This window comes from Diplotaxodon limnothrissa, linkage group LG7 (genome assembly GCF_057381915.1).
Source record: "Diplotaxodon limnothrissa isolate DT_005_m linkage group LG7, D_limnothrissa_male_GT1.1, whole genome shotgun sequence".
Taxonomy (NCBI): Eukaryota; Metazoa; Chordata; class Actinopteri; order Cichliformes; family Cichlidae; genus Diplotaxodon; species Diplotaxodon limnothrissa.
In genome coordinates this window covers 36,443,989-36,464,841 of record NC_140602.1, presented here as the reverse complement: position 1 = coordinate 36,464,841, position 20,853 = coordinate 36,443,989, and the positions used below count along the sequence as shown (strand labels likewise).

At 40.1% G+C, this 20,853-nt stretch overlaps 1 protein-coding gene across 1 annotated transcript in view; it reads left to right on the top strand.

The window, feature by feature from the left end:
• The window catches only part of stxbp1a (syntaxin binding protein 1a), a 39,030-nt gene that overhangs the window by 1,755 nt on the left and 16,422 nt on the right, over positions 1 to 20,853 (top strand). Inside the window, exons 2-14 of the mRNA XM_085358006.1 lie at positions 10,977 to 11,026; positions 14,163 to 14,244; positions 14,340 to 14,416; positions 15,431 to 15,509; positions 16,166 to 16,269; positions 18,860 to 19,008; positions 19,111 to 19,195; positions 19,680 to 19,810; positions 19,903 to 20,010; positions 20,103 to 20,163; positions 20,308 to 20,373; positions 20,453 to 20,533; positions 20,675 to 20,813. Coding sequence (XP_085214132.1) covers positions 10,977 to 11,026; positions 14,163 to 14,244; positions 14,340 to 14,416; positions 15,431 to 15,509; positions 16,166 to 16,269; positions 18,860 to 19,008; positions 19,111 to 19,195; positions 19,680 to 19,810; positions 19,903 to 20,010; positions 20,103 to 20,163; positions 20,308 to 20,373; positions 20,453 to 20,533; positions 20,675 to 20,813 — 1,212 coding nt within the window. The remainder of the gene's footprint in view (positions 1 to 10,976; positions 11,027 to 14,162; positions 14,245 to 14,339; positions 14,417 to 15,430; positions 15,510 to 16,165; positions 16,270 to 18,859; positions 19,009 to 19,110; positions 19,196 to 19,679; positions 19,811 to 19,902; positions 20,011 to 20,102; positions 20,164 to 20,307; positions 20,374 to 20,452; positions 20,534 to 20,674; positions 20,814 to 20,853) is intronic.

The window sequence follows — 20,853 nt, the reverse complement described above, 5'->3', positions numbered from 1 at the left end:
GGATGTTTGCACTGTGGCTGAGCTCAGCCCAGACCTGCATTTTTGTAAGTTAGTCTACATTTTTTTTAATACAAGGCCAGAAGACTGAGTTTTGATAGAAATGATATCATCTGCACGCCCTACTACATTACACAATGCAGCTTCATATGCCAATTATCTGCGCGTGTTTTACATTCTTTAATTATTTAAACACTGTAACTGGCTATTGCATAACCCAGTTTGTGAAAAGCTGAAGGCAGGCCGAGTGAATCATCTTTTTCCTGAGCAATGTAAACACTGCGTGCATGTTTCCCAGTAAAGACAAGGACGCAGGGAGGCAACACCTGCTCTACGTTTGGCTAAGGTGAAGCGAGGGCTGTGATTGGTGGGGGCAGAGAGTGAAAGAGGGAGGGTGACACCATCGCGGGCTCTCTGTCGTTCTCTCTCTCTCTGCAGCAATTGATGTAGCAGCCAGAATGAAGGGAGGGGGGGGGATGGGCAGCAAGCTGAGCTTCACCCTCCCCGTTTCATGGCTGTATATGAACATCAGTGCCAGAGAGCAGCAGAAGGAGAATAAGGCTGAGTGACGAGGACCTCATCAGTCAGCAGTGACCTGAGTCATTTAGAAAGAGATGAGCTGCTCAAACTGAAGGAACGCAGTGTTTAGAGCGAGGCGGTGTTCTGTATTTGAGCTATATACTTTATGGTGATGTCTATGGGGTCAGATGCAGTGGGTTTTATTATGTTTTGAAGGTTTTCAAGGAAAACCTGCTGACCCAGACAAATAATGTTCCGCCTTTCATTCAGTCATTCAAGCAGATGCTAAAATGCTTCATAGCTGTACTTTATATGTTATTGTGTAACATGATAAATACCATAATATACTGAGAAACTGACCTTGGAATCAATTTACATCACCAGACGACTGTTTAAATCCTTTAAATCCAGTTAATTTTGAAATATTTCTGTAACCATAGACAGCTTTACAATTATTTATTCACCTCTCATTACCTGTGCATTTGTGCTCAAAGTTGGCTTGTAAAGCATGTGGAGAGTTATTAAATCAGTGGTTTTCAAACTGGTGGCACACAGACAACCAGGTGAAAAATGAAAAGGGAAGTTGAATGATTTAGTTTGTTAGGGAAAGTGATCAAAAGTTTTAGCAGCTAATACGTTAAACGTTACCTATACAGTGCCTTTTCTAATATATGTCCCATTCACCCAGTTGCACATACAAATTCATACAGGTCTTTTTCTAACATTGTCAGGCACGCACACACACTCTGATGGATGGGAGCAATATGGGGTCAGTATCTTGACTAGGAATATATTGACATGTGAACCGGAAAAGTCTTTCAAAAGCAAAATTAGACATTTTTTATTGTTTATAATGGATAAAATCTCCGGGATGTGTGATGTAAACTTCTTTTTCCTTCTGAAGTACCATGCACCAGAAAACGTTTGTGAACCACTTTGTTTGACTGGCACCAGCATACATACTCGTCATCGCCATGCAGCCATTTCAGGTTTAATTAATGCGACAGCCTCCTTAAAAGAGAAAGTGGCACACTGAGGTAGCATAAGACCTCAAGTCTTCTGGAACTGTGTCTGGAAGCTAGACTCACTTTGAAAAATCATGTGGAACACCTTTCAAGAAAACTGATGCCAAAGATTGGATATTTTTATAGAAATAAATACAAATAGATCGGTGTATAATCCACAATTCAGTCTGTGCTTGACTGTGGTGACATTGGTCATATGCATGCTTCTGTATCTGCTCACTATTGCATCTAATATGAAAAAGTGGGGTGGTACTCCTCAGCGAACTGAAGAGAGCAGCATTTTATGATGTTTATTTACAAGCCTCTGCTGCAAAGATTGCCTGCCTACATCTGAGCCTTTGATTTAAACACAGGACTTACAATGTCAGGACGCTTCAGCATTAACTGTACGTCTTGTTCAGACTGATTTTTGAAAAACTGTATTCAAATACTTAACTGGATATGAATAGAACGAGCTACAAAAAGATTACAAAGTTACAATTTTGGATTTAACTGGAATATTTTAACAGGTTCTTTGTCTGCAACTAGTTATGCACACATTTTCTTAATTTGTGATTATGTGATATTTATCATGTGGCTGTCTCATTTAAAAAAAAAAAGGATTTAATAATAATAATTTGATAATTAATGAAACTTGCTACTTCAGTATCTTTCTATTATGTCTGTGGTAACCACACTCCCTTTTAAAGTAGTCTTCTTGTCTGCCTTCAGACTGTTTTCAGGGCTGCTGCTGCTCTTATTAGATCATTTCAAGGATCTCCTCCAGTGTGTCACAATGGTGACCCTGCAGTTTTTTTTTTAGCTATCAGGTTGTTTATTGTCAGAAGATATAAAATTGTGCTGCTCAGTGGTGTGACAACTCAAAATGGTTTTTGGTTTTTGATCAAAAAATGTAGTTTTTGGTGAGATTTTATCAAGTAATTAGCAAGCCAGGCAACCATTTTTGATATACGTTTCGCCAGTTTGCTTGCTTTTACCACTCAAAACATTCACTTGTCACTTCTTCCGTCTGTTTGTGCTCAATGAAATGAAACGGTACTAAAATTTGTTGCTCCACTGGGTGCAAAATGGATACAAAAATGAGCCCTGATGTTGCCTTTTATTTTTTAAGACAAACTAAAAAGTAACTCAAGAGGCTGCGTGCTGTAGGGATGCACAGATGTATTATAATGCCAGGTTGACAATGCTGATGGCAGTGGCTGATGTTTATCAGTTGTGTTACATCAATTTTGCGCCAGCTATATGTTCAGAAATGGTGTGATGGAGAGCTAAAAGACTTCAAAGCAAAGCTAGGAAGTGTTTTGTCTCCAGTTCGAATATACTCACATCCCAAAATGTCAAACAGAGTCAGTTCACTCTTCCTTGGAAGTTTCTGGAAGCATGTTGTATTTACTCTTCTCTGTTTGGGGTAGTGTGAATAAAAGGAAGGAGGAAGGTGAAATAGAAAAGGACTTTTATGCACATATTTGCACACACGCGCCTTCTATTGACCTTGGAAGCATCACTGAGCCACAGCATCACACACACACGTCTGGATCCAGTCTGACGCAGTGCCTGCAGCCCCTGGGCGTCTGTAAAACACACACACACACACACACACACACACACACACACACACACACACACACACACACTCTGAAATGTCATGTCACTGCAGTAATAGAGCATGAAGAGCTGGCTGAAATAGAGCTGTGTAATGCAGGGTCACAGTGGCTCTTAATCTTAATGAATTCCGTTCTCTTTTGCTGAGGATGAGTGCTGAGGATGAGTGCTGTGTCACTCTTCTCGGCAGCACTCAGTCCTTTTCTTACATGCATATACACACGTACAGTGGAGACATATTTAACACCACGTTACAGAAATATCTTCTTATGGAAGATCGCCACAGCACCAGAGCCTGGATGCTCTCCTCTTCCAGCGATGTAAACAAAAACAAGAAATATAGATGGCATGGCTTCATGATAATTTGTCAATTTGTTAAATTAACTGTAGGAGGATTAAAAAAAATTGTGTATATATATATATATATATATATATATACCATCTTCTTAGCTCTCTCTCTGGTGAGTGCAGGAAACCTAATTTGTCTTGCTTGTTACTCTCTTAAATTTTTGCACTTGTGTTTCTGCAATAGAACTAGAATTAATATCTTGTGACAAAGGTTGGATGAAATTAGGTTAAATATTATTAATGTTGCACGAAGTCACAAAATGGGTCAAGAGAAAAATCTCACAATTTCCCAGAGAAACAGACACATTTTAACTATGGCTATTTGATCATGGCAAAAAAAAAAGAAGTTAAAATACGTTAAACATTAAAATAGAGAAATCATATTGTTTTATTCAAGCTGATTTTCCTAAACTTTAATTATGATTCAAATACAATAAGTTAATGTAAAGCAAATTAAACCTGCCACAGTCTTGTACTGACTGAACTTGGACTAAAGGAAAGGAAATGCAAAAAGAGAAAATTATTGCAAAACAGTTATTTCAACCACAGATTTATAGTAATAAAGGCTGATATAATATCCAATAATAGAAATGATGATGCTGTATTAGGGACGAGACATCAGTTTCATTTTTTAGGAACAGAATAGAGGGGGAATATGATAAAAATACAAAACCAAGTATGTGTTGACATGTTGTATAACAAAATGATCATTTTAACATTGTACGGGTAAGACATGATTAGCTTAGTCTAATAAAATCAGTATGAGATGTTCTCTTAGGGCTTGTCACGCTTTTTTTTTTTCTTTCTATAGGATCGTGAAAACAAAGAGCTGCTGCTTTTTCTGCACTGGAAAAAATGCTGGCTTAAGTAGGTCAGCACTGTGTGTTTGCACAAAAGCAGTTTAGTAATATCAGATTCTCATTAAAGGTGTGTAGTGTTTCCTTTCCGATCTTTCCATTTATTCCATTCATTGGTTGGACAGCTGGTTTTCGCTGACCTGCAGTGCCTGATAAAAATTTGGTGCCACATCTTTGCAGATGTGGCGTTTTGTGCATTTGCCCTTGATCAAGGTATCTGTCACGGTCCGGGGCGGCGGCCGTGTGAAGAGTGGAAAGGAGGACTCAGATGTAGCACTTACTCAGATGTGAAGGTGATTTATTGACAATACTGAACATAAAGTGGAGATGGCAAAACAGAACTAAGGATGAACTAACTGGGAGAAACTACACAAAGAAATAGCAAACCTGAGCATGAAGGGAGAACAGCAGGGAGAGCATGCAGGGGATTACACCAGGTATGAACACAGACGACGCGACGAGGAGCAGAGGAAATCACACACTATAAGTACACAAAGAGACACTGGGAAATCACACACAGGTGGGAGACACAGCTGGACCTGATTAACCTGACGAGACAGGGGAACACTAACACCAGGGACCAATAGAGGGAGCACAAACCCAGAACCCAGTATCTAAAATCCCAAAACACAAACCATCCCAAAACAGCCCAAGAATAATAAAGAGAATAACAACAATAAAGAACACAAACACAAAGTCACTGAGTCATGGTCGCAGGACCATGACAGTATCAGCTTAGAGCTGCATTTGATTTCTGGAAGCTGCACAGCAGCTAGCTTACAATGCTTATAATAGCGTCAGTGCAGAGAAGGAATTCGGGGTATCAGTGAAGAGTTCTTTGTATGTTCTTTCATGTTCTTGTTACTGCATTAGTAACTTTTAGCTGAGTTTCCCACAAAGACACTCCTCCTGTCAGGGGAACAGAGGTGACAGACAACTCTTTGAGGTGCACGTGTGTAGACTACATGAGAGTGAATCAATGCCCACACACGTCTTTAGAGATCAGTCCACCGAGATAGCATTTGTGGCGGGGGGATTTCTGGAGATTTCTCAGTGGACCTCCAGTCGAGTATCTTTGTGTTTTTGTTTCATTTTTTTCTCCTGCATTCCTTCTTTTTTTCCCCATTTTGCTCCAGTGAACTGCACTCCTGACTTCTGACCTCTGACTTGCTATCCACTGAAGGTCATAAATCCTCTTCTTCTGCTTTCCTTACAGCCATTTTGTGCCGGCTGGGGCCAGTTTAGGGTGTTACGTAACTGCAGATGAATCTGAAGAGGCTGTAAATGGAAGGATAGCTCCTTCCATTTACAGATAATAGTTATCTCATGGAGTGTTTTTAGGTTTTGTTAAATCTGGTTAATATCGGTGCTTAAGGTGTACGGAAGAGATGGAACATAGAAACCATTTAGCCTCATTGAAAAGCTATTTTTTTTATTAATATTGAGTTATTTTAATCTTTTGGTTAATGTAATCTATTGAAGTGTATGTACAAACAAAAACTCTTTGATTTTTAAAAATACAAAACCTATGACATGGTGAGACTCTGACCATGAAGCTCTGTTTCATTTTTTCTTTTGTGTGTTTGGGTTGTGGTGAAGGCTTTGCTTGCATTTCAGTGTGAGTCGTGCTGATTTGTCTGCGTGTCTCTTTAAGATCAAGCGTGTCACATTCCCTCGGGAATGATGCTGCTGTGAAGCTGAGATCCAGAGAAAAAAAATGGGTCATGTACTCATAGGTGAAAGTCCCTGAAGGGGGGAGAACCACGAGGCAAAGGGAGAAACTGTCAGCCCAAGTCGAGGCTTAGGGGATTGGAGAGTACATCAACACAATGGCAATATCATTGCTCATAGTACTGCTCCTTGATATGGCTAACTGTGTTCAGTTTGTCTGGGTTTATAGAGAAGACGTATGCTTTCCCTTATTTTGTACATGTTAAACATCTAAACACAATTATAAATTAGGTCAGAATACAAACAACTAATCCCACTGAGCCAAAACCAGGCTTCAGGATCTAGGTACTCAAGTGCGCGCGCACGCACGCACACACACACACACACACACACACACACACACACACACACACACACACACACCCATCTACACACACCCATCTATCTATCTATGTATCTATAAATAAATAATAATGGAGAGAAAACCTCAACAATCAGATGGCTCCATTAGAATTTTTTTTGTTTTTAATTTTCTTCTTCTTTGTTCTACTTCAGTTTTTTTCTACTGAAAAAGGTGTTGAAATTGTTACTTTTTTGTTTTAATTTCAAGATTTAAGAAACAAAAATTTACTTTTTTCCTTTAGCCTCTAAAACCTCAAGAACCCCCCCCCAATCAAGCAATTAACTATAAGAAACACATATTTCTTATAGTTAATTGTTAACCCTTCTGTTTGTGAGAGGCAACCAATCAGAAAAGTGAAAGTGATTTTAGTTCAGTCTAAAAATGAAACTATGTACGTGTAAATAAGCAACAGTATATCCAGCGGTGGTCTCTATAAAATTTGCTTATTAAAGACAGAGTGAGGAGTGAAGTCAGTTTGTGTGCATAGCTAATATAAATGCAGCAGGTGTTGATCAAAACTGTGGAAAACATAACACAAAGGCAAAAAAAATAAAAACAATAAAATATGCATATTAAGCATTTAAAAGTGATTTCTATAAAAGATTACAATCATTTCTGAAGATTACAAAAATATTAGAAACAAATTATGATAATTTGCAAAACTACATTTGATCCACAAGGGTGCTTAATAATATAAACAAAAGATAACTGAGCCTTTACCGGAAAAGCAGAAGATTTTGGGGGGTTTGAATCCTGTTAATGACGTAGGAGAGCAAGAAAATGCCACAACTCTTAAAAACTTGCAACCTGATGAGATAAACAAGTGTCTGCTGAGGTGCTGAAGATGTAATATTTTAGTAGTCTTTTTAGTTTTATGTCTTAACTGTATATTTAATAAAGTCTTCATAGTCTCATTTATATTTGAGTAGTTTGACAAAGAAATTGTGAACTTTCGTCCCTGCTCTGACGTGATTATATTGTATCCTGTTTAACTGGATATGAGATGAGATGTGTGTGTATGTGTTTCTGTGCATGTTTGGTTGACACAGCTGCTGCTTGTGTTTGTTCAGGTCCCTTCCCTTCTTTCTGACCGGTGTGTTCCTGTTGTGCCTTTATCAGGAGGTCAGAAAGGAAGAATCCACAGTCACGCCTCCCCCCAACTTATTTTCAGTCTTCAGTTAGAAAAGAGTGCAGTCCATTCACTATCAAGTTAACTTCTCTATTTTATTGACTGCCTGGGTCAGTTCACTCAACCTTATGAAGGATAATCCCATTAGTCATCCTTTTAACTGAAAAAAAAAATGAACCAAAACTGAAGCTAACAGAAGAGAAGATAAATTGAATTAGTGTATTTGTTGTTTAGTATCTATCAACATTATAATCATTTTTAACAGAACATAATCCAGAAAAAGTTGTGTACTTGATTTTCAGCTCTATATTTCACTGAGTAGAACCACAGAGATGTTGATTTGATAGTACAGACACTGTTGTACTGAGGTGACTTGTGCTGGATCCATAGAGCCCCATGTTAAAATGTTCAGTTTCTCAGCATTAAAAAGCATGTTTATAGTTCGGTAACAAAAATACATTGGCCTCTATGGATTGTTAACCCCTTAGTAATTCAGTTCAGTTCTTTTATTATAACTCTTCTACCTCCATACTGGACTTGAAGGGCTTCCAGGGGAGATTACTTTAAACCTTTAGGGGGCTCAACCTCCAATCATAATGTCATCAATATACTGCCTTGCAGTTAATGTTAATCTAATATTCTGCTTGCAAACATATTCAAACCTTTTCACCTTTACAAACCTAAATTCAACTGGATAAATATTAAAACGTTACCTTCAAAAGCAATGACAGTAATTGGGAAAATTCCAGGAATGAAATTTAGGGCTCCCAAAAAAGGGTTCAATGGGGGCTTCTAAGAAATGGCAGCAACGAGGTTTGAGACGCATCTAAGGAAGAGATGTTCATATGGAAAGTGTAATGTTAAAGCATCGAGCTGAAGTAAAGCTTTTGTTGTGAATCGACATTAATGTTTAAGAGATCGATGGACTAAAGAATTTAGACCCTGGAAGAAAACGAAGAACAGTTAAAAATTCAATTTATCTTAATAATTGGAGCTGCTTTTATCTGAGCTCATTTATCAGAGGAAAAAGAGGAAACAGATTAGCAGAGGAAAAGGGAGGACGAGTCACGGATATCCTCAGTCCTGCTTTGTTTTCTGAAGTGTCTCATCCTGTGGCCTGGAGCCGCTGCTGGATGAAACACAAGTCAACTTTTCAGGAATGAAAAGGAGCCTGCTTTAATTTTGCAGCTGTTACTTGGAGTGTTTTACAGCAATTAGTCAGCACAGTGACAGCCCCGGTTCCCCAGCTGTGTAAAAGTCACAGGTTTTTTTAAGGTTTTTTAGGTTGTAGTTTGTACTCACAGTGCTTCTTGGCTGACGTAGCAGCTAACAGAACAGGACAAAGGAAATGCTGGAAATAGACTGAAGCTGAGTTGGGGAATCTCTCATTTAGCAAGAATATTTCTACTATATTAAGACCATCTGTCCCACTGGAGGTCAGATACAGTTCGTCTCACTCACAGGAGGTTCAGGCTGAGCTCTGTCTGCTTCAGCTATAGTACATACGATAACTTATTTACTTTTAGTCGACCTTTATTTGCATGCATTCTAGATTTCTTTTATACTATAATTGGTTTTAGTTTCCAATTTTTATGCTTCCATCCTACTTCTGGCATATTTCTCCAATTGTCTGAAAAGCGTCATCATCTGACTCTGAGGAGCATACTGCTTATTGTTTTCGAGGCAGCAAACACTTGCATCCCTCATCTTTTTTTTTTGCTCAGGCCCTTTTTAATCTGTGGTAATCCATCAGTATCTGTGTGGTCGCAGGTTTTAGCTGGGGCCGGGAGGGCTTAGCGGTTTATATTCACTGTGATCCAACATGATGTTCAACAGTAATTCACCCTTAATGGATTTATCCTAATACGGCTGGCAGATGGTTGGCATACTGATCAAGCCAATATCAGTATTGTGGCACAAACAGGGCCATCGTGCCATAACCTCACAGTGGATACTGGCTTTCCTTTATTGGGTTTCCTCGTCTTTGTAGACACTCATCATTGAGAGAATTCATTCACTGATGTAGATCTGTGGTGGCTAACCTCACTGGAGGCATGAATGCATGGTGCGTGTTATTGTAATAGTAGCATTATTGGATTTTAAAATACATATGAGTAGAATCAAACAGTTCAGGGTTCAGTTATTTTAGGCTTAGTTTAATTTAGTTAACCATCCATACATCCATTGTCTTCTGCTTATCCTTATCAGGGTTGCCAGGGAGCTGGAGCCTATCCCAGCATACGGCAAGAGTTACTCAAACTTCCTGTTTTTAGACTTGATTTTTACTCCAGTGATTCTCACGGTGTAAGAGTTTGACACTCATACCCAATCTGCACAATTTCTATTAATCATAAAAATTGTTGTGTAGTAGTAAAATGTCTATTTTTAAAGTTGGGATTGATTTACTGTCATAATACAAACATTTTGTTTCTTGCCGTTTCTCCCTCTCATGTTAACTTTGGGCAGATACACACTAAAGGCTGTGTGGCTAATCGAATGTAACTTTCAGCGATTAATAATTCAAAAAACGTGAGATAAAATGATCATAATGCAACATTTTGAATTATTATGATGCTCTTGGTTCGTCTTTCAGTGCACCCCTTTCCTAGATGCACTTTCTGCCAGGCTGTAGGAGGTTTGCTTCAGAAATTAATAGTTTCCGTTGAATTATAATTAAGGTACAAAAATCCTCTCTTCCGAGAAAACTTTCAATAAATCTGACTTTTGTTCAATAAATTACTGTTTTTCAAAGTCTGTGAGTTGGCTTCTTCTTTGTCTTTATCTTCTTTTAGCTGCTCGTTGTCACATTAGCACATCATCTGCCTCCATCTCACCCTATCTCTAGCATCCTCCCACATGACACCAACCCTCTGTCCTCCTTCATCCACAAACCTCCTCTCAGGTCTTCCTCTTTTACTCCTGCCTGGCATCTCCATCTTCAACATCCGTTGACAATCATTTCTCTGCACATGTCCAAACCAACTCAACCTTGCCTCTCTAACTTTGTATCCAAACCGCTCAAACAGAACTCTCCATCTAACGTACTTGTTTCTAATCCTGTTCCTCGTTGTCGCTGACAAACAATAATCGTAGCATCTTTAAATCTGCCACCTCCAGATTCACTGCCTTATTGTCAGTGCTTTCCAAAGTCTGTTAGTTAAGAGTTTTACATATTTGCAGTCTCACACACTGGACAGGTCATCAGTCTGTCTGATCCGAGGGTGAATATTAGCTTGCGGTGATGAAATGGTACATGAATGTGTGTGTTGTGTTTTCTTTGTATGATTGTGTATTCTTTACTTACAAAATGAATTAAAACATCTCTGCTCAGGTCATAGAGATAAGTATAAGAGGATGATGGGTGAATGCTTAGATAACGAGCCCATCTGATTTGTGATGATTCTTTTTCTTTCTTTCTTTTACAGAGATTATGAACGATGTTATCAAGAAGGTGAAGAAGAAGGGAGAATGGAAGGTGAGAGGACAGCACTCTGGGTCACGTGTAGGGCCCTGATATACAACAAACAAGATGATTAGAAAGCTTTTATCTAGACTCCGGCTGTAGAACTGACTGCCAGCGGGACCTATTCTTTTTAGTAAAATATAAATATATTATTTTATTCTTATAAATTCTGTTTTACATAGTGTCTCAACCTTTTTTTGGGAATGGGTTGTACCTGTTCATTACTTTAAAAAAAAGTGCTAATATAGTCATTGAGCAGTTCTCTTCAAAGAAGCATAACTGGACTTTGCTCTGAATCTGTAGCTTATGTTTCAAAATTAGACCTGAGTCAGTAAAAGAAAGAAAAAAATGTACTGGTGAAATTTGTGGGACTAAATATAGGGTTTGCCAAACAGTGTCTTGTTCCAGCTTTTCTAATGTGCAGTAAATGAACTGTTTAGCTTAAACTTATAGGTAAAGTTAATGTCTTGGGGTTAGAAGATTACGGAGCCCCGCAGGGGACATGGAAGAAAAAAAAATTAGGGAGAAAAAAAAAAATTAAGACGGACTTTTGCGAGATCTCGCAAAACAAACTCGGGATCTCGCAAAAGTTGAATTCCAACAATGGCGGCAGCTACTTAGTTGTAATATTACTCTTTCTGGGTCACAAAATACACTTTTAAGATATTTTGAGGCGTGAATGTAGTTGTGTAAACGTCAGATACCTGCTCGGTTTACAAGACATCACATATTTGCAAAAATGCTCCGACGTTTTTGGAGATCTGACACCCACTAGCTCGAAGCTAACGGGAGGTCGAGACCTACTACAGCCGGGAGGAACACCGCTTTCCCGGCACATCGTGCCTCGACCTCCCGGTCGGATTCGAGCTGGCGGCCACTAGCTCGAAGCTAACGGGAGGTCGAGACCTACTACAGCCGGGAGGAACACCGCTTTCCCGGCACATCGTGCCTCGACCTCCCGGTCGGCTTCGAGCTGGCGGCCTCCGAAGAATGCGGCTAAAACTTTTGCGAGATCCCGAGTTTGTTTTGCGAGATCTCGCAAAAGTCCGTCTTAATTTTTTTTTTCTCCCTAATTTTTTTTTCTCCCATGTCCCCTGCGGGGCTCCGTAGAAGATTTATTTGTTAATGTTTGTTTCTTTTTATAATTGCTTTACATTTTTTACTCAGACAAACACCTATGACAAGAAAAACATATTATTCATGAATGGATGAATAATAGGATGGAATGGAAAAAAATTGAAAAACAAAAACCACTGCGTGCCTTACATGCACAGACGTGTTGGATGTAACTGGGTTTTAACAAAATCTAAAGACAAAGAAAATACTGGCCCTCGCTACCTAGTGTAAAATAATAACATTAATCCTGTTTAATAGTCATAGATTATTCAAAATGTATTTGTATAGCACATTTAAAAACAACAGTGTTGACCAAAGTGCTTCACAATCGGTTAAAAACAAGAGAAAACAATAGAGAAACAAATTCAGATAAATGAGAAGACTATGAATTAACAATAAAAACATAAAACAGACCTGATGGTACTCATACTGAACTCGAATTAAAAGCCAAAGTAAAAAAGTGAGTTTTAAGATGCGATTTAAAAGACTGAATAGACTCTGAAGTACGAATCTCCTCTGGCAGATTATTCCAGGGTGCTGCTACTGCGAAGGCCCGATCTCCTCTGCGCTTCAGTCAAGACCTTGGTTGTGCTAAGAGCATCTGGCTAGACGATCTCAATGCTGTTTTGGGGTCATACATGTTGAGGAGTTCGTTTAAATAACTGGGTGCCATATTATTTAACTTTAAAAGTAAAAGAATCTTAAAATCAATACGATACTTTACAGGGAGCTGGTGTAAATTTGCTAAAACTGGAGTGATGTGTTTATACATACACCTGTTAAAAGACGTGCAGCAGCATTTACCATACCACGAGGCCTTCCAGACTCTTCGTCAACTCTTGATGGAGACACAACTAAATGTGTTCTTTTCGAGCAGCTGCACTATTTTGGCTCATTGGATGAAATGGATCCATTTCAGATGTTGCTCATTTGCTAAATGTGTCTGAGTAAAGACTGTGCAGAAATACCCAGCCAAATAATCTATTAGTCAAATATTTGAATGTCTCTAGAATCGGTCTTTATTAGTCATTTAACAGAGGCTTTTGGGCAGACCAATGGAAGGAATGATTCTCACCATCCCAGGAGATTACATTTTCAATAGTTCTTTTTTAGATGTTTTCCACAAAGAGATTAGAAGACAACAGTAGAAAATATAATAAATGTCATGAAACGCCGTGTGGCAGGCAGGAGATGAGGACTCAAAGTGCACGACTCACAGACTCAAGGAATGAACTCAAAACCACAGCTTTATTTGCTGGTCACAGAAAAACGGGCATACAAAGTAAACTAAACTGGGAAACAACAAACCAAAACTCACAGGGAGCGCCACACAGCAAGAGGGACGACACAACACTGACTCAGAGAAACAAAAGGTTTAAATACACTGGGAAGTAATGAGGGGAATGAGACACAGAAGGAGGGCACAGCTGGGAGAAATCAGGACTGACGAGACAAGAAAAGCAGGACGCATTCACATAAGACACGGACCTTCAAAGTAAAACAGGAAGTATAACACAGAGACGCGAACTTGACACGGTGGAGACAGCAACTAAGAAACACAGAGACATAAACCATAAGGCAGAGGACTCTAAGAACCGAAAGACACAGAGGGGAACTCAAACATGCAGACACAGACTTACACAGAACAGAGGGGACACAGAGAAACATGAAGGGCAAGGGATCGAAACTAGAAACCATCGAATAACTCACACAAGTACAATAATACAAAAATCACAAAGAAGTAAACATGCTGGGTCAGGAGACAATAAAATATCAAATGGATACAAAACCTATACACAATATATATCTTGATGCGTAAATATGCAAATGGAAAATGTTTTTCATCACAGTGGTGCACATTAAATAAGCCAGAACAACTAAGACACACAAAAGACCTTGAAGCCTGGATGTGAATAAACCTGAGTCATCACTGCACAGTGTCTGTAAGGGATTATTCGAATAAGACTGTTTTATTGTCAGCTACATGTAATGAGAGTAATAAAAAGTAGTTCCTGCCTTCGTGTGTTGCCAGGCTCTGATTGTGGACCAGCTGAGCATGAGGATGTTGTCATCCTGCTGCAAGATGACAGACATCATGACAGAGGGCATCACCAGTAAGAGCCCATCACATTTAACTATTTCTTTGAACTGCGAGGCTTATTTTGTTCGTACCTGCGACTCTTTAACATGTCTGTGCCTGTTTCTGTAGTTGTGGAGGACATCATGAAACGACGAGAGCCACTGCCGAGCCTGGAGGCCATTTACCTGATTACACCCACAGAGAAGGTAGGGATACTCCTTCTTTTACCTATAGAGGCACATCCCTGTCAACAGGTATGCACTTTTAGAAGAGAGATCAGACAAGCTGCCATATTAAGCTGTTGACTTAGTCAAGAAAGATCGCTCATGCTTCTTAGTTTCCATGATCTATCTTTACATCCAAATTTCCTTTATTTGTTGAAAGTTGTACAGAGTTTATAATATACCTCAAGTTGAATGTTGCAGACCACGAGAGAGAGAGGCTGCAGAGCTTGGTCATCAGGGAGGGACTCAGAGTAACGGTTATCCCTCAACTGAAAGGTGTCAGTTAAGGTAGTTCTGGTATCTGATTAGGATGCTCCTGAATACCAAGCATTAGTGCCCAGAGCAGCTCTGGGACATTCTGGAGAGATTGTGAGTCTTACCTGGCTGATGTTCCCTTGGAAGAACTAGAGGTGGTGGCTGGGTGGAGGGAGATGTAGGCATCTTGGCGCAGACTGCTGCCCCTGCAACCCGGACTGGGATAATTGGAATCAGAATCAGCATACTTTAGCAGCGATAGATGGATGAATTTTTCTTGGAGAAAAAAAAATCATTCATTTCTCTTAGAAGTGAAGAAGCTTCTCGGATGAGAGCTGAAACGTCTTCAAGAAACATAAAAAAGTCCAGTCGCTTTTCTTTCCACGCTCCTTAGATTCATGTATTTCAATCTTATACTTTTACACTAAAATAACTTCACAAATTAACAAATGGTTTGGGAAAATGAAAGTGAATATTCAAAATGTAACATGTGGTAGGGTTCTCCAAGGCAGGAAGGCCAGGCCAGTGCGGACTCTGGGACGCTGGAGAATGTAAACGCAGCTCATGGTTTGAAAGGGAAAGACTGACACTTGCAGCTTGACTAGCTACCAAAATATTGATCAGAGAAGCTCACATTATAAAATGCACATATTGTAAGGATTATCCTTGCTTCACCTTATCTTGAAGATTAAAATACAGAACTTTCATCGCAACACATTTAACCTGTTTCTCTCTCTTCAGTCTGTCCACACCGTCATTGCAGACTTCAAAGACCCTCATTCATCTAAATACAAGGCAGCCCATGTTTTCTTCACTGACTGTGAGTACACACAAGGACTTTACAGACAACCTTCTATTTGATATAGTGTTGATGCTGCTAAACAAGACTGTTTTGGATGTTGAGGGGTTTTTTAATTGTTGTAATTTTTTCTTTCATAGATACGAAAACGAATTTGATGTTGATGTTGTTACAACGTCTAATCCCACAGTTTCCTCAAAGTTCTTATAGTCACCTATTGTCTTCTTGTTTTGAAACACATGTGAACCGGTTTTATTAGGTCAAGTAAGAGAGGATCTTTTTGTACTAATAATCAAATATTCCCCTAATTTACAGTTTTTTGTAGACAAATTAAGTAGAACTATACAAAAGTAGTTATTTTTCTTTAAATATGCTTTATCCCTGCACTATTACAGGGGGTTACAGCTTCATAATAAGAGACTGAGTGGCTACGATGTTGCAGTTTCCCTTTAACAGAGTCACCTTGGCCTTAGAGGTGTCTTTATAGTGGAAGAATCTAAAGCTGCATCATGTTAAATGAAGGACGAGCTTCCATTGAAGCACTCTGTCAAAGTAATATGAAGAAGTTTAGTCAAAGATGATCTTTTAGAGACATCATAGGTCGATTCAAACTCTGGTGTTTAAGTGTATTTGTCTGTGAATGTGACTGAAACTAAGCATCATGTGATATTTTCCAGCATGCCCCGATCCTCTCTTTAATGAGCTGGTGAAGAGCCGGGCTTCCAAAGTCGTCAAGACTCTGACGGAGATCAACATCGCCTTCTTGCCCTACGAGTCTCAGGTAAACATACTGTGCAGCCCTGCATGGTGATGGTGCATAATGAAATGCAGAAAAGCATGTTTAATCTCTACAAAAAGATTCTGCATACCAATACGTATAATCAGTATTAAAGTTGTGCCCACTTGTTAAATGATGATGACCCTGATTTCAACTTCAACTGTGTCCTGCATTGGAGGAGCCTCTTGTCTTGAATAGACACAATCGCATCAATAACTATTAAGACATCATTCTCTGCTTCTGAAGGATACAGACAGCTCATCAGGAGCTTTTCATAGCAAGTAATTCAAACGTTGCAGCTTTGTCCATTTCTGGTTACTTCTTGGGGCAATATGACAGCATTTCTCTGTGCTTGTCCCTGAATGGTCTTTTAAGAACCCTCTTCCGACATCTTCTCTATGCTGATGTGTTTAAATGAACCTATCCATAGTTCTAACCATGAGGTAGCAGATTACGATATATCATGTAGCTTCACTAACCCTAAAAATGTTGATGGCATCATCATCAAAATATTATCTTAAGATACTTTAATGGATGCCTGGATGTTAAGCTTTATTGTAACACCCGGGAGAACAGTCAACTCATCAGTTTATTGGACGTGAAGCAGTTTGGATGGTTTCTTGTATCTTCTGTGCTTGTATGCCTTTGGGACTTAAAAGAGCATTTTTGACATGAAAATGGTTAATGAAGTCAGACTTAACATGCAGTCTGACCAGCCACACCTGAGCATGCAGTTCGGGTAACAAAGTCCATGTGATGGGCAAAAGAAAAGAAATCCCCAATCCTGCTGTCTAATTGCAGTTTAGCTTTTTAAAGCACATCTGCATTTTCAAACTCTTAGAACTGTGCAGAACAAAAACTTCCACTCAAAGTCCATAAATATGCATTATTGTCCTTAACTATTGCCTAAAACGCCAGAGCCAGTGGTTTTGGTCCAACATAGCTAATGAATCTTTTTGTTTACCATTTATAGAGATGGTTCTGGGACTCTGCATCCATTAACACCTACGTGTAGGACTAGAAATCAGGCTTTTCAAAAGGGACTGAAATCTGCAGTGACTAAGGTTATAATATAAGAAATCATGCACATGCATGGCTTTATAAACGATCAATTTAGATCAAGATTTGTGCCATTAATGCCTTCTTGTGCTATTTCACAGCACACTTTCCTACACAATGACTGAAACCCAGCTGAGTTTTATTGTCTGTTAGTGACAACAGAGAGAGAGAGAAGGAGAGGGAGAAAGATCCAGAGATGGAAAGCTTGAGCAAGAGCAGCTGCAGAGATCGATTAAGACAGGTGGGAGGAGAGAAATGCTGCAAAGGATGTGGGCAGGAATAGTAACAGCGAGGTTATTGGTCGGAAGAGTCAAGGATGGCTAAAGAGAGGCAGAGCGAGAGGACAGAGAAACGCACTCAGGTGGAGACTCGGCACAAAGCTGCTGACTCACCAGACTCTCTGTTTACTGCCAGACTGTTCCAGAAAGACTCACATTTATCACACTGATTTCTCTCCCTCCCACCTGCTTCCCCACCCTTTGCCTCCATCTTGTCTTCTTCTCTGCCTCTCTCTGTTTTCTAGATTCTTTTTTTAAAGTCAGGTGCACGTTCTTATCTTTGCTTTTTCCCTCTCATTTGCATTTACTCCATCCTTTTCTCCAACCATTTTACCCCATTTTTCCCTCCAGCAACCACCCCTCTATTTACTGCATCTCTCTCTTTCTGTCTGTCCTTTGCTCTCACAATCTAAAGATGCTTCTTGGCCCACAATGCTTTGCTTCCCTCTTGTCTACTATGATTAATTCAGAGTCAGTGGTTTTCTGCTTCAGGCAAAAATGCTGCCTCATAGTCCCGCCCACAGATTTGCCCAATTGGGCGATTCACATCCACACAGTGGGCTGCAGCCAATGGTGGCCGTTCTGAGGCAGGGGCCCTTCTGCAGCGCAGGAGTGTGGTCATGTGACTGTGGACAGATGGGTTGGGAGAAGGGAGTGGTAGTGATGCAGGAGAGGAGAAAAGAGAGGAGGAAGAGGATAGAAACGAAAAGAGACAGAGGGAGGAGGTGAAATAATGGAACAGTAAAAGACAAAAGAGAGGGTGTAGGATGATGTGGTGAAGATCGAGTCGAGAAGACATTAAAGTGCAGGGGGATGAAATGGTAGAGACTGAAAAAAGAGAGGGAGAAAACATGAAAGCGATAACTGAGATCAAACAGTCGATTTGTGTAACAGCTGAAACGCATTAACACACACGCAGATGTTAAAAGCCTTGGGTCCTTTCTCCCTCTCTGTCTTGGAAATGCAGTTCAGTTTAATGCTTCTCAAGGAAGTTGTTTCTGGAGAAGCTTAGCATGAAGAAACACAGCTGTGCTTTTCCTCGCTGCTCTCTCTCTCTCTTGCACACATCATCACTGTGAGGGAGAGACGCCCGAGAGGGAAGCAAAGACACACTTAGGAGTGAAGGAAAAAAAAATCTTCTTATGCACATTAGGAAAAAGTATATCAGACAAATTAGTTCAAGAAGCTAGAAACACTCATGTCAGCACAGTTAGCTGAAGAAAAAAAACGACATTTCCTTGTATTTGTGTGTGCAGGTGTATTCTCTGGACAATCCAGATGCCTTTCACAGTTTCTACAGCCCTCATAAGACCCAGCTGAAGAACCCAGTGATGGAGAGGCTGGCCGAGCAGCTGGCGACGCTCTGTGCCACCCTGAAAGAGTATCCTGCTGTCAGATACCGAGGGTGAGCAAACAGGGGGCGGTTGTAAAACGTAAAATGTCTTTACATCTGTCATGCTTTGTTTTCCTTTATTTATCTTCCCTCCCACTTTCCCGTGTCTGACAGGGAGTACAAGGACAACGCCACCCTGGCCCAGCTGGTTCAGGACAAACTTGATGCATACAAGGCTGATGACCCCACCATGGGAGAGGTGAGCTCACGAGAAATCAAAATGTTGTCACTTTAAATATCCTGCTTATTATTGTTTTCACTTAGCACATCATATTCTCGTTGTTTTAACCTGTATCAGGGCTGTCCATGAGATCAGGTTACAGCTTAACTTGATCTCCGTTTGCTGTAATCAGTAAAACCACTGCACTAAAATATCCTCTCCAGGCTTTACTCCTTTAAGAAGTGCATTCTGAAAATCTGAAAGATTTAAAAGTAGAACTAAAACCTTCATGTGTAGAGTTTTTGTTATTGAATAATACAATAATACAAGCTGTATCAAAAAGAATAATCTTTTTAAATTAATGGACAAAGAAGCTTTTAAAACACATGGCTGAATATAAAGGTTTACACACAAAACTTGTGTGTAATGCAAAATAATCATGCATGCAGTTGCAGTTGCACGGCTGAATTCTACACGAGACCGGATGCATGATTATCTAATTGTTGTGCGTCTCCCTCTGTAGGGTCCGGATAAGGCTCGCTCACAGCTGATCATTCTGGATCGGGGATTTGACCCCGTCTCACCTGTCCTGCACGAGCTCACCTTTCAGGCTATGGGCTACGACCTGCTGCCCATTGAAAATGACGTCTACAAGTATGAGCAAACGCTGCTGTTTAAATTTTACTTGAGCATCATTTGCTTTTATTGTCAATTTGGCCATTGCTGTTTGGTTGATTCTTCTCCAGATATGAGACCAGCGGCATCGGAGACTCACGTGAGAAAGAGGTCCTTCTGCATGAAGACGATGACCTGTGGGTGAGCCTGAGACACAAACACATAGCCGAGGTGTCCCAGTGAGTACTTTTCATTCTGTTCTTTATTTTCCACTCAGGCTTTTGATATCAAATTAAATAATTCTCATATGTTACTGTCTTCTTGTCACTAGGGAAGTGACACGCCAGCTGAAAGACTTTTCTTCCAGCAAGAGGATGAACACCGGAGAGAAGGTAAAGCCGACTCTGTGGAGGGAGGTGATGCTATGAGTATGAATGTAAAGTTTTGTGAAAACATTAGGGGTGTCCTGTGGTTTACGTCATCGCCGCTTTATTGGACATTAATCGTGTAACTTAGTGTTGTTTTTGTTTCAACAGACCACGATGAGGGATCTCTCCCAGATGCTGAAGAAGATGCCTCAGTACCAGAAGGAGCTCAGCAAGGTTTGTGTGTTTTTTGAGTCTGTGCATGCCTTTCTTTGTGTGTGCGTGTGTATACGCTGACCTGTTTTGTCTTTTTCAGTACTCCACTCACCTGCAGCTGGCTGAGGATTGCATGAAACATTACCAGGGAACAGTGGACAAACTTTGCCGTGTGGAACAGGTGAGACGGAAGCAGAAAGAGGGGACGAGGAGAGAAAACCAGAGGGAATAGGAGGTGGAAGTAGCAGAGGCGAGGACAAAGAGCACAGTGCAGCGATCGGGGTTTTAAAGTAAGACGTAAACGAGAGGTTTTCTGTTGCAGGATCTGGCTATGGGCACAGATGCTGAGGGAGAGAAGATCAAAGATCCCATGAGGGCCATTGTGCCCATACTGCTGGATGCCAATGTCAGCACATATGACAAGATCCGCATCATCCTGCTTTACATTTTCCTTAAGAACGGTAACCGACAGACTGAATATAAATCACATGAAAATAAGAC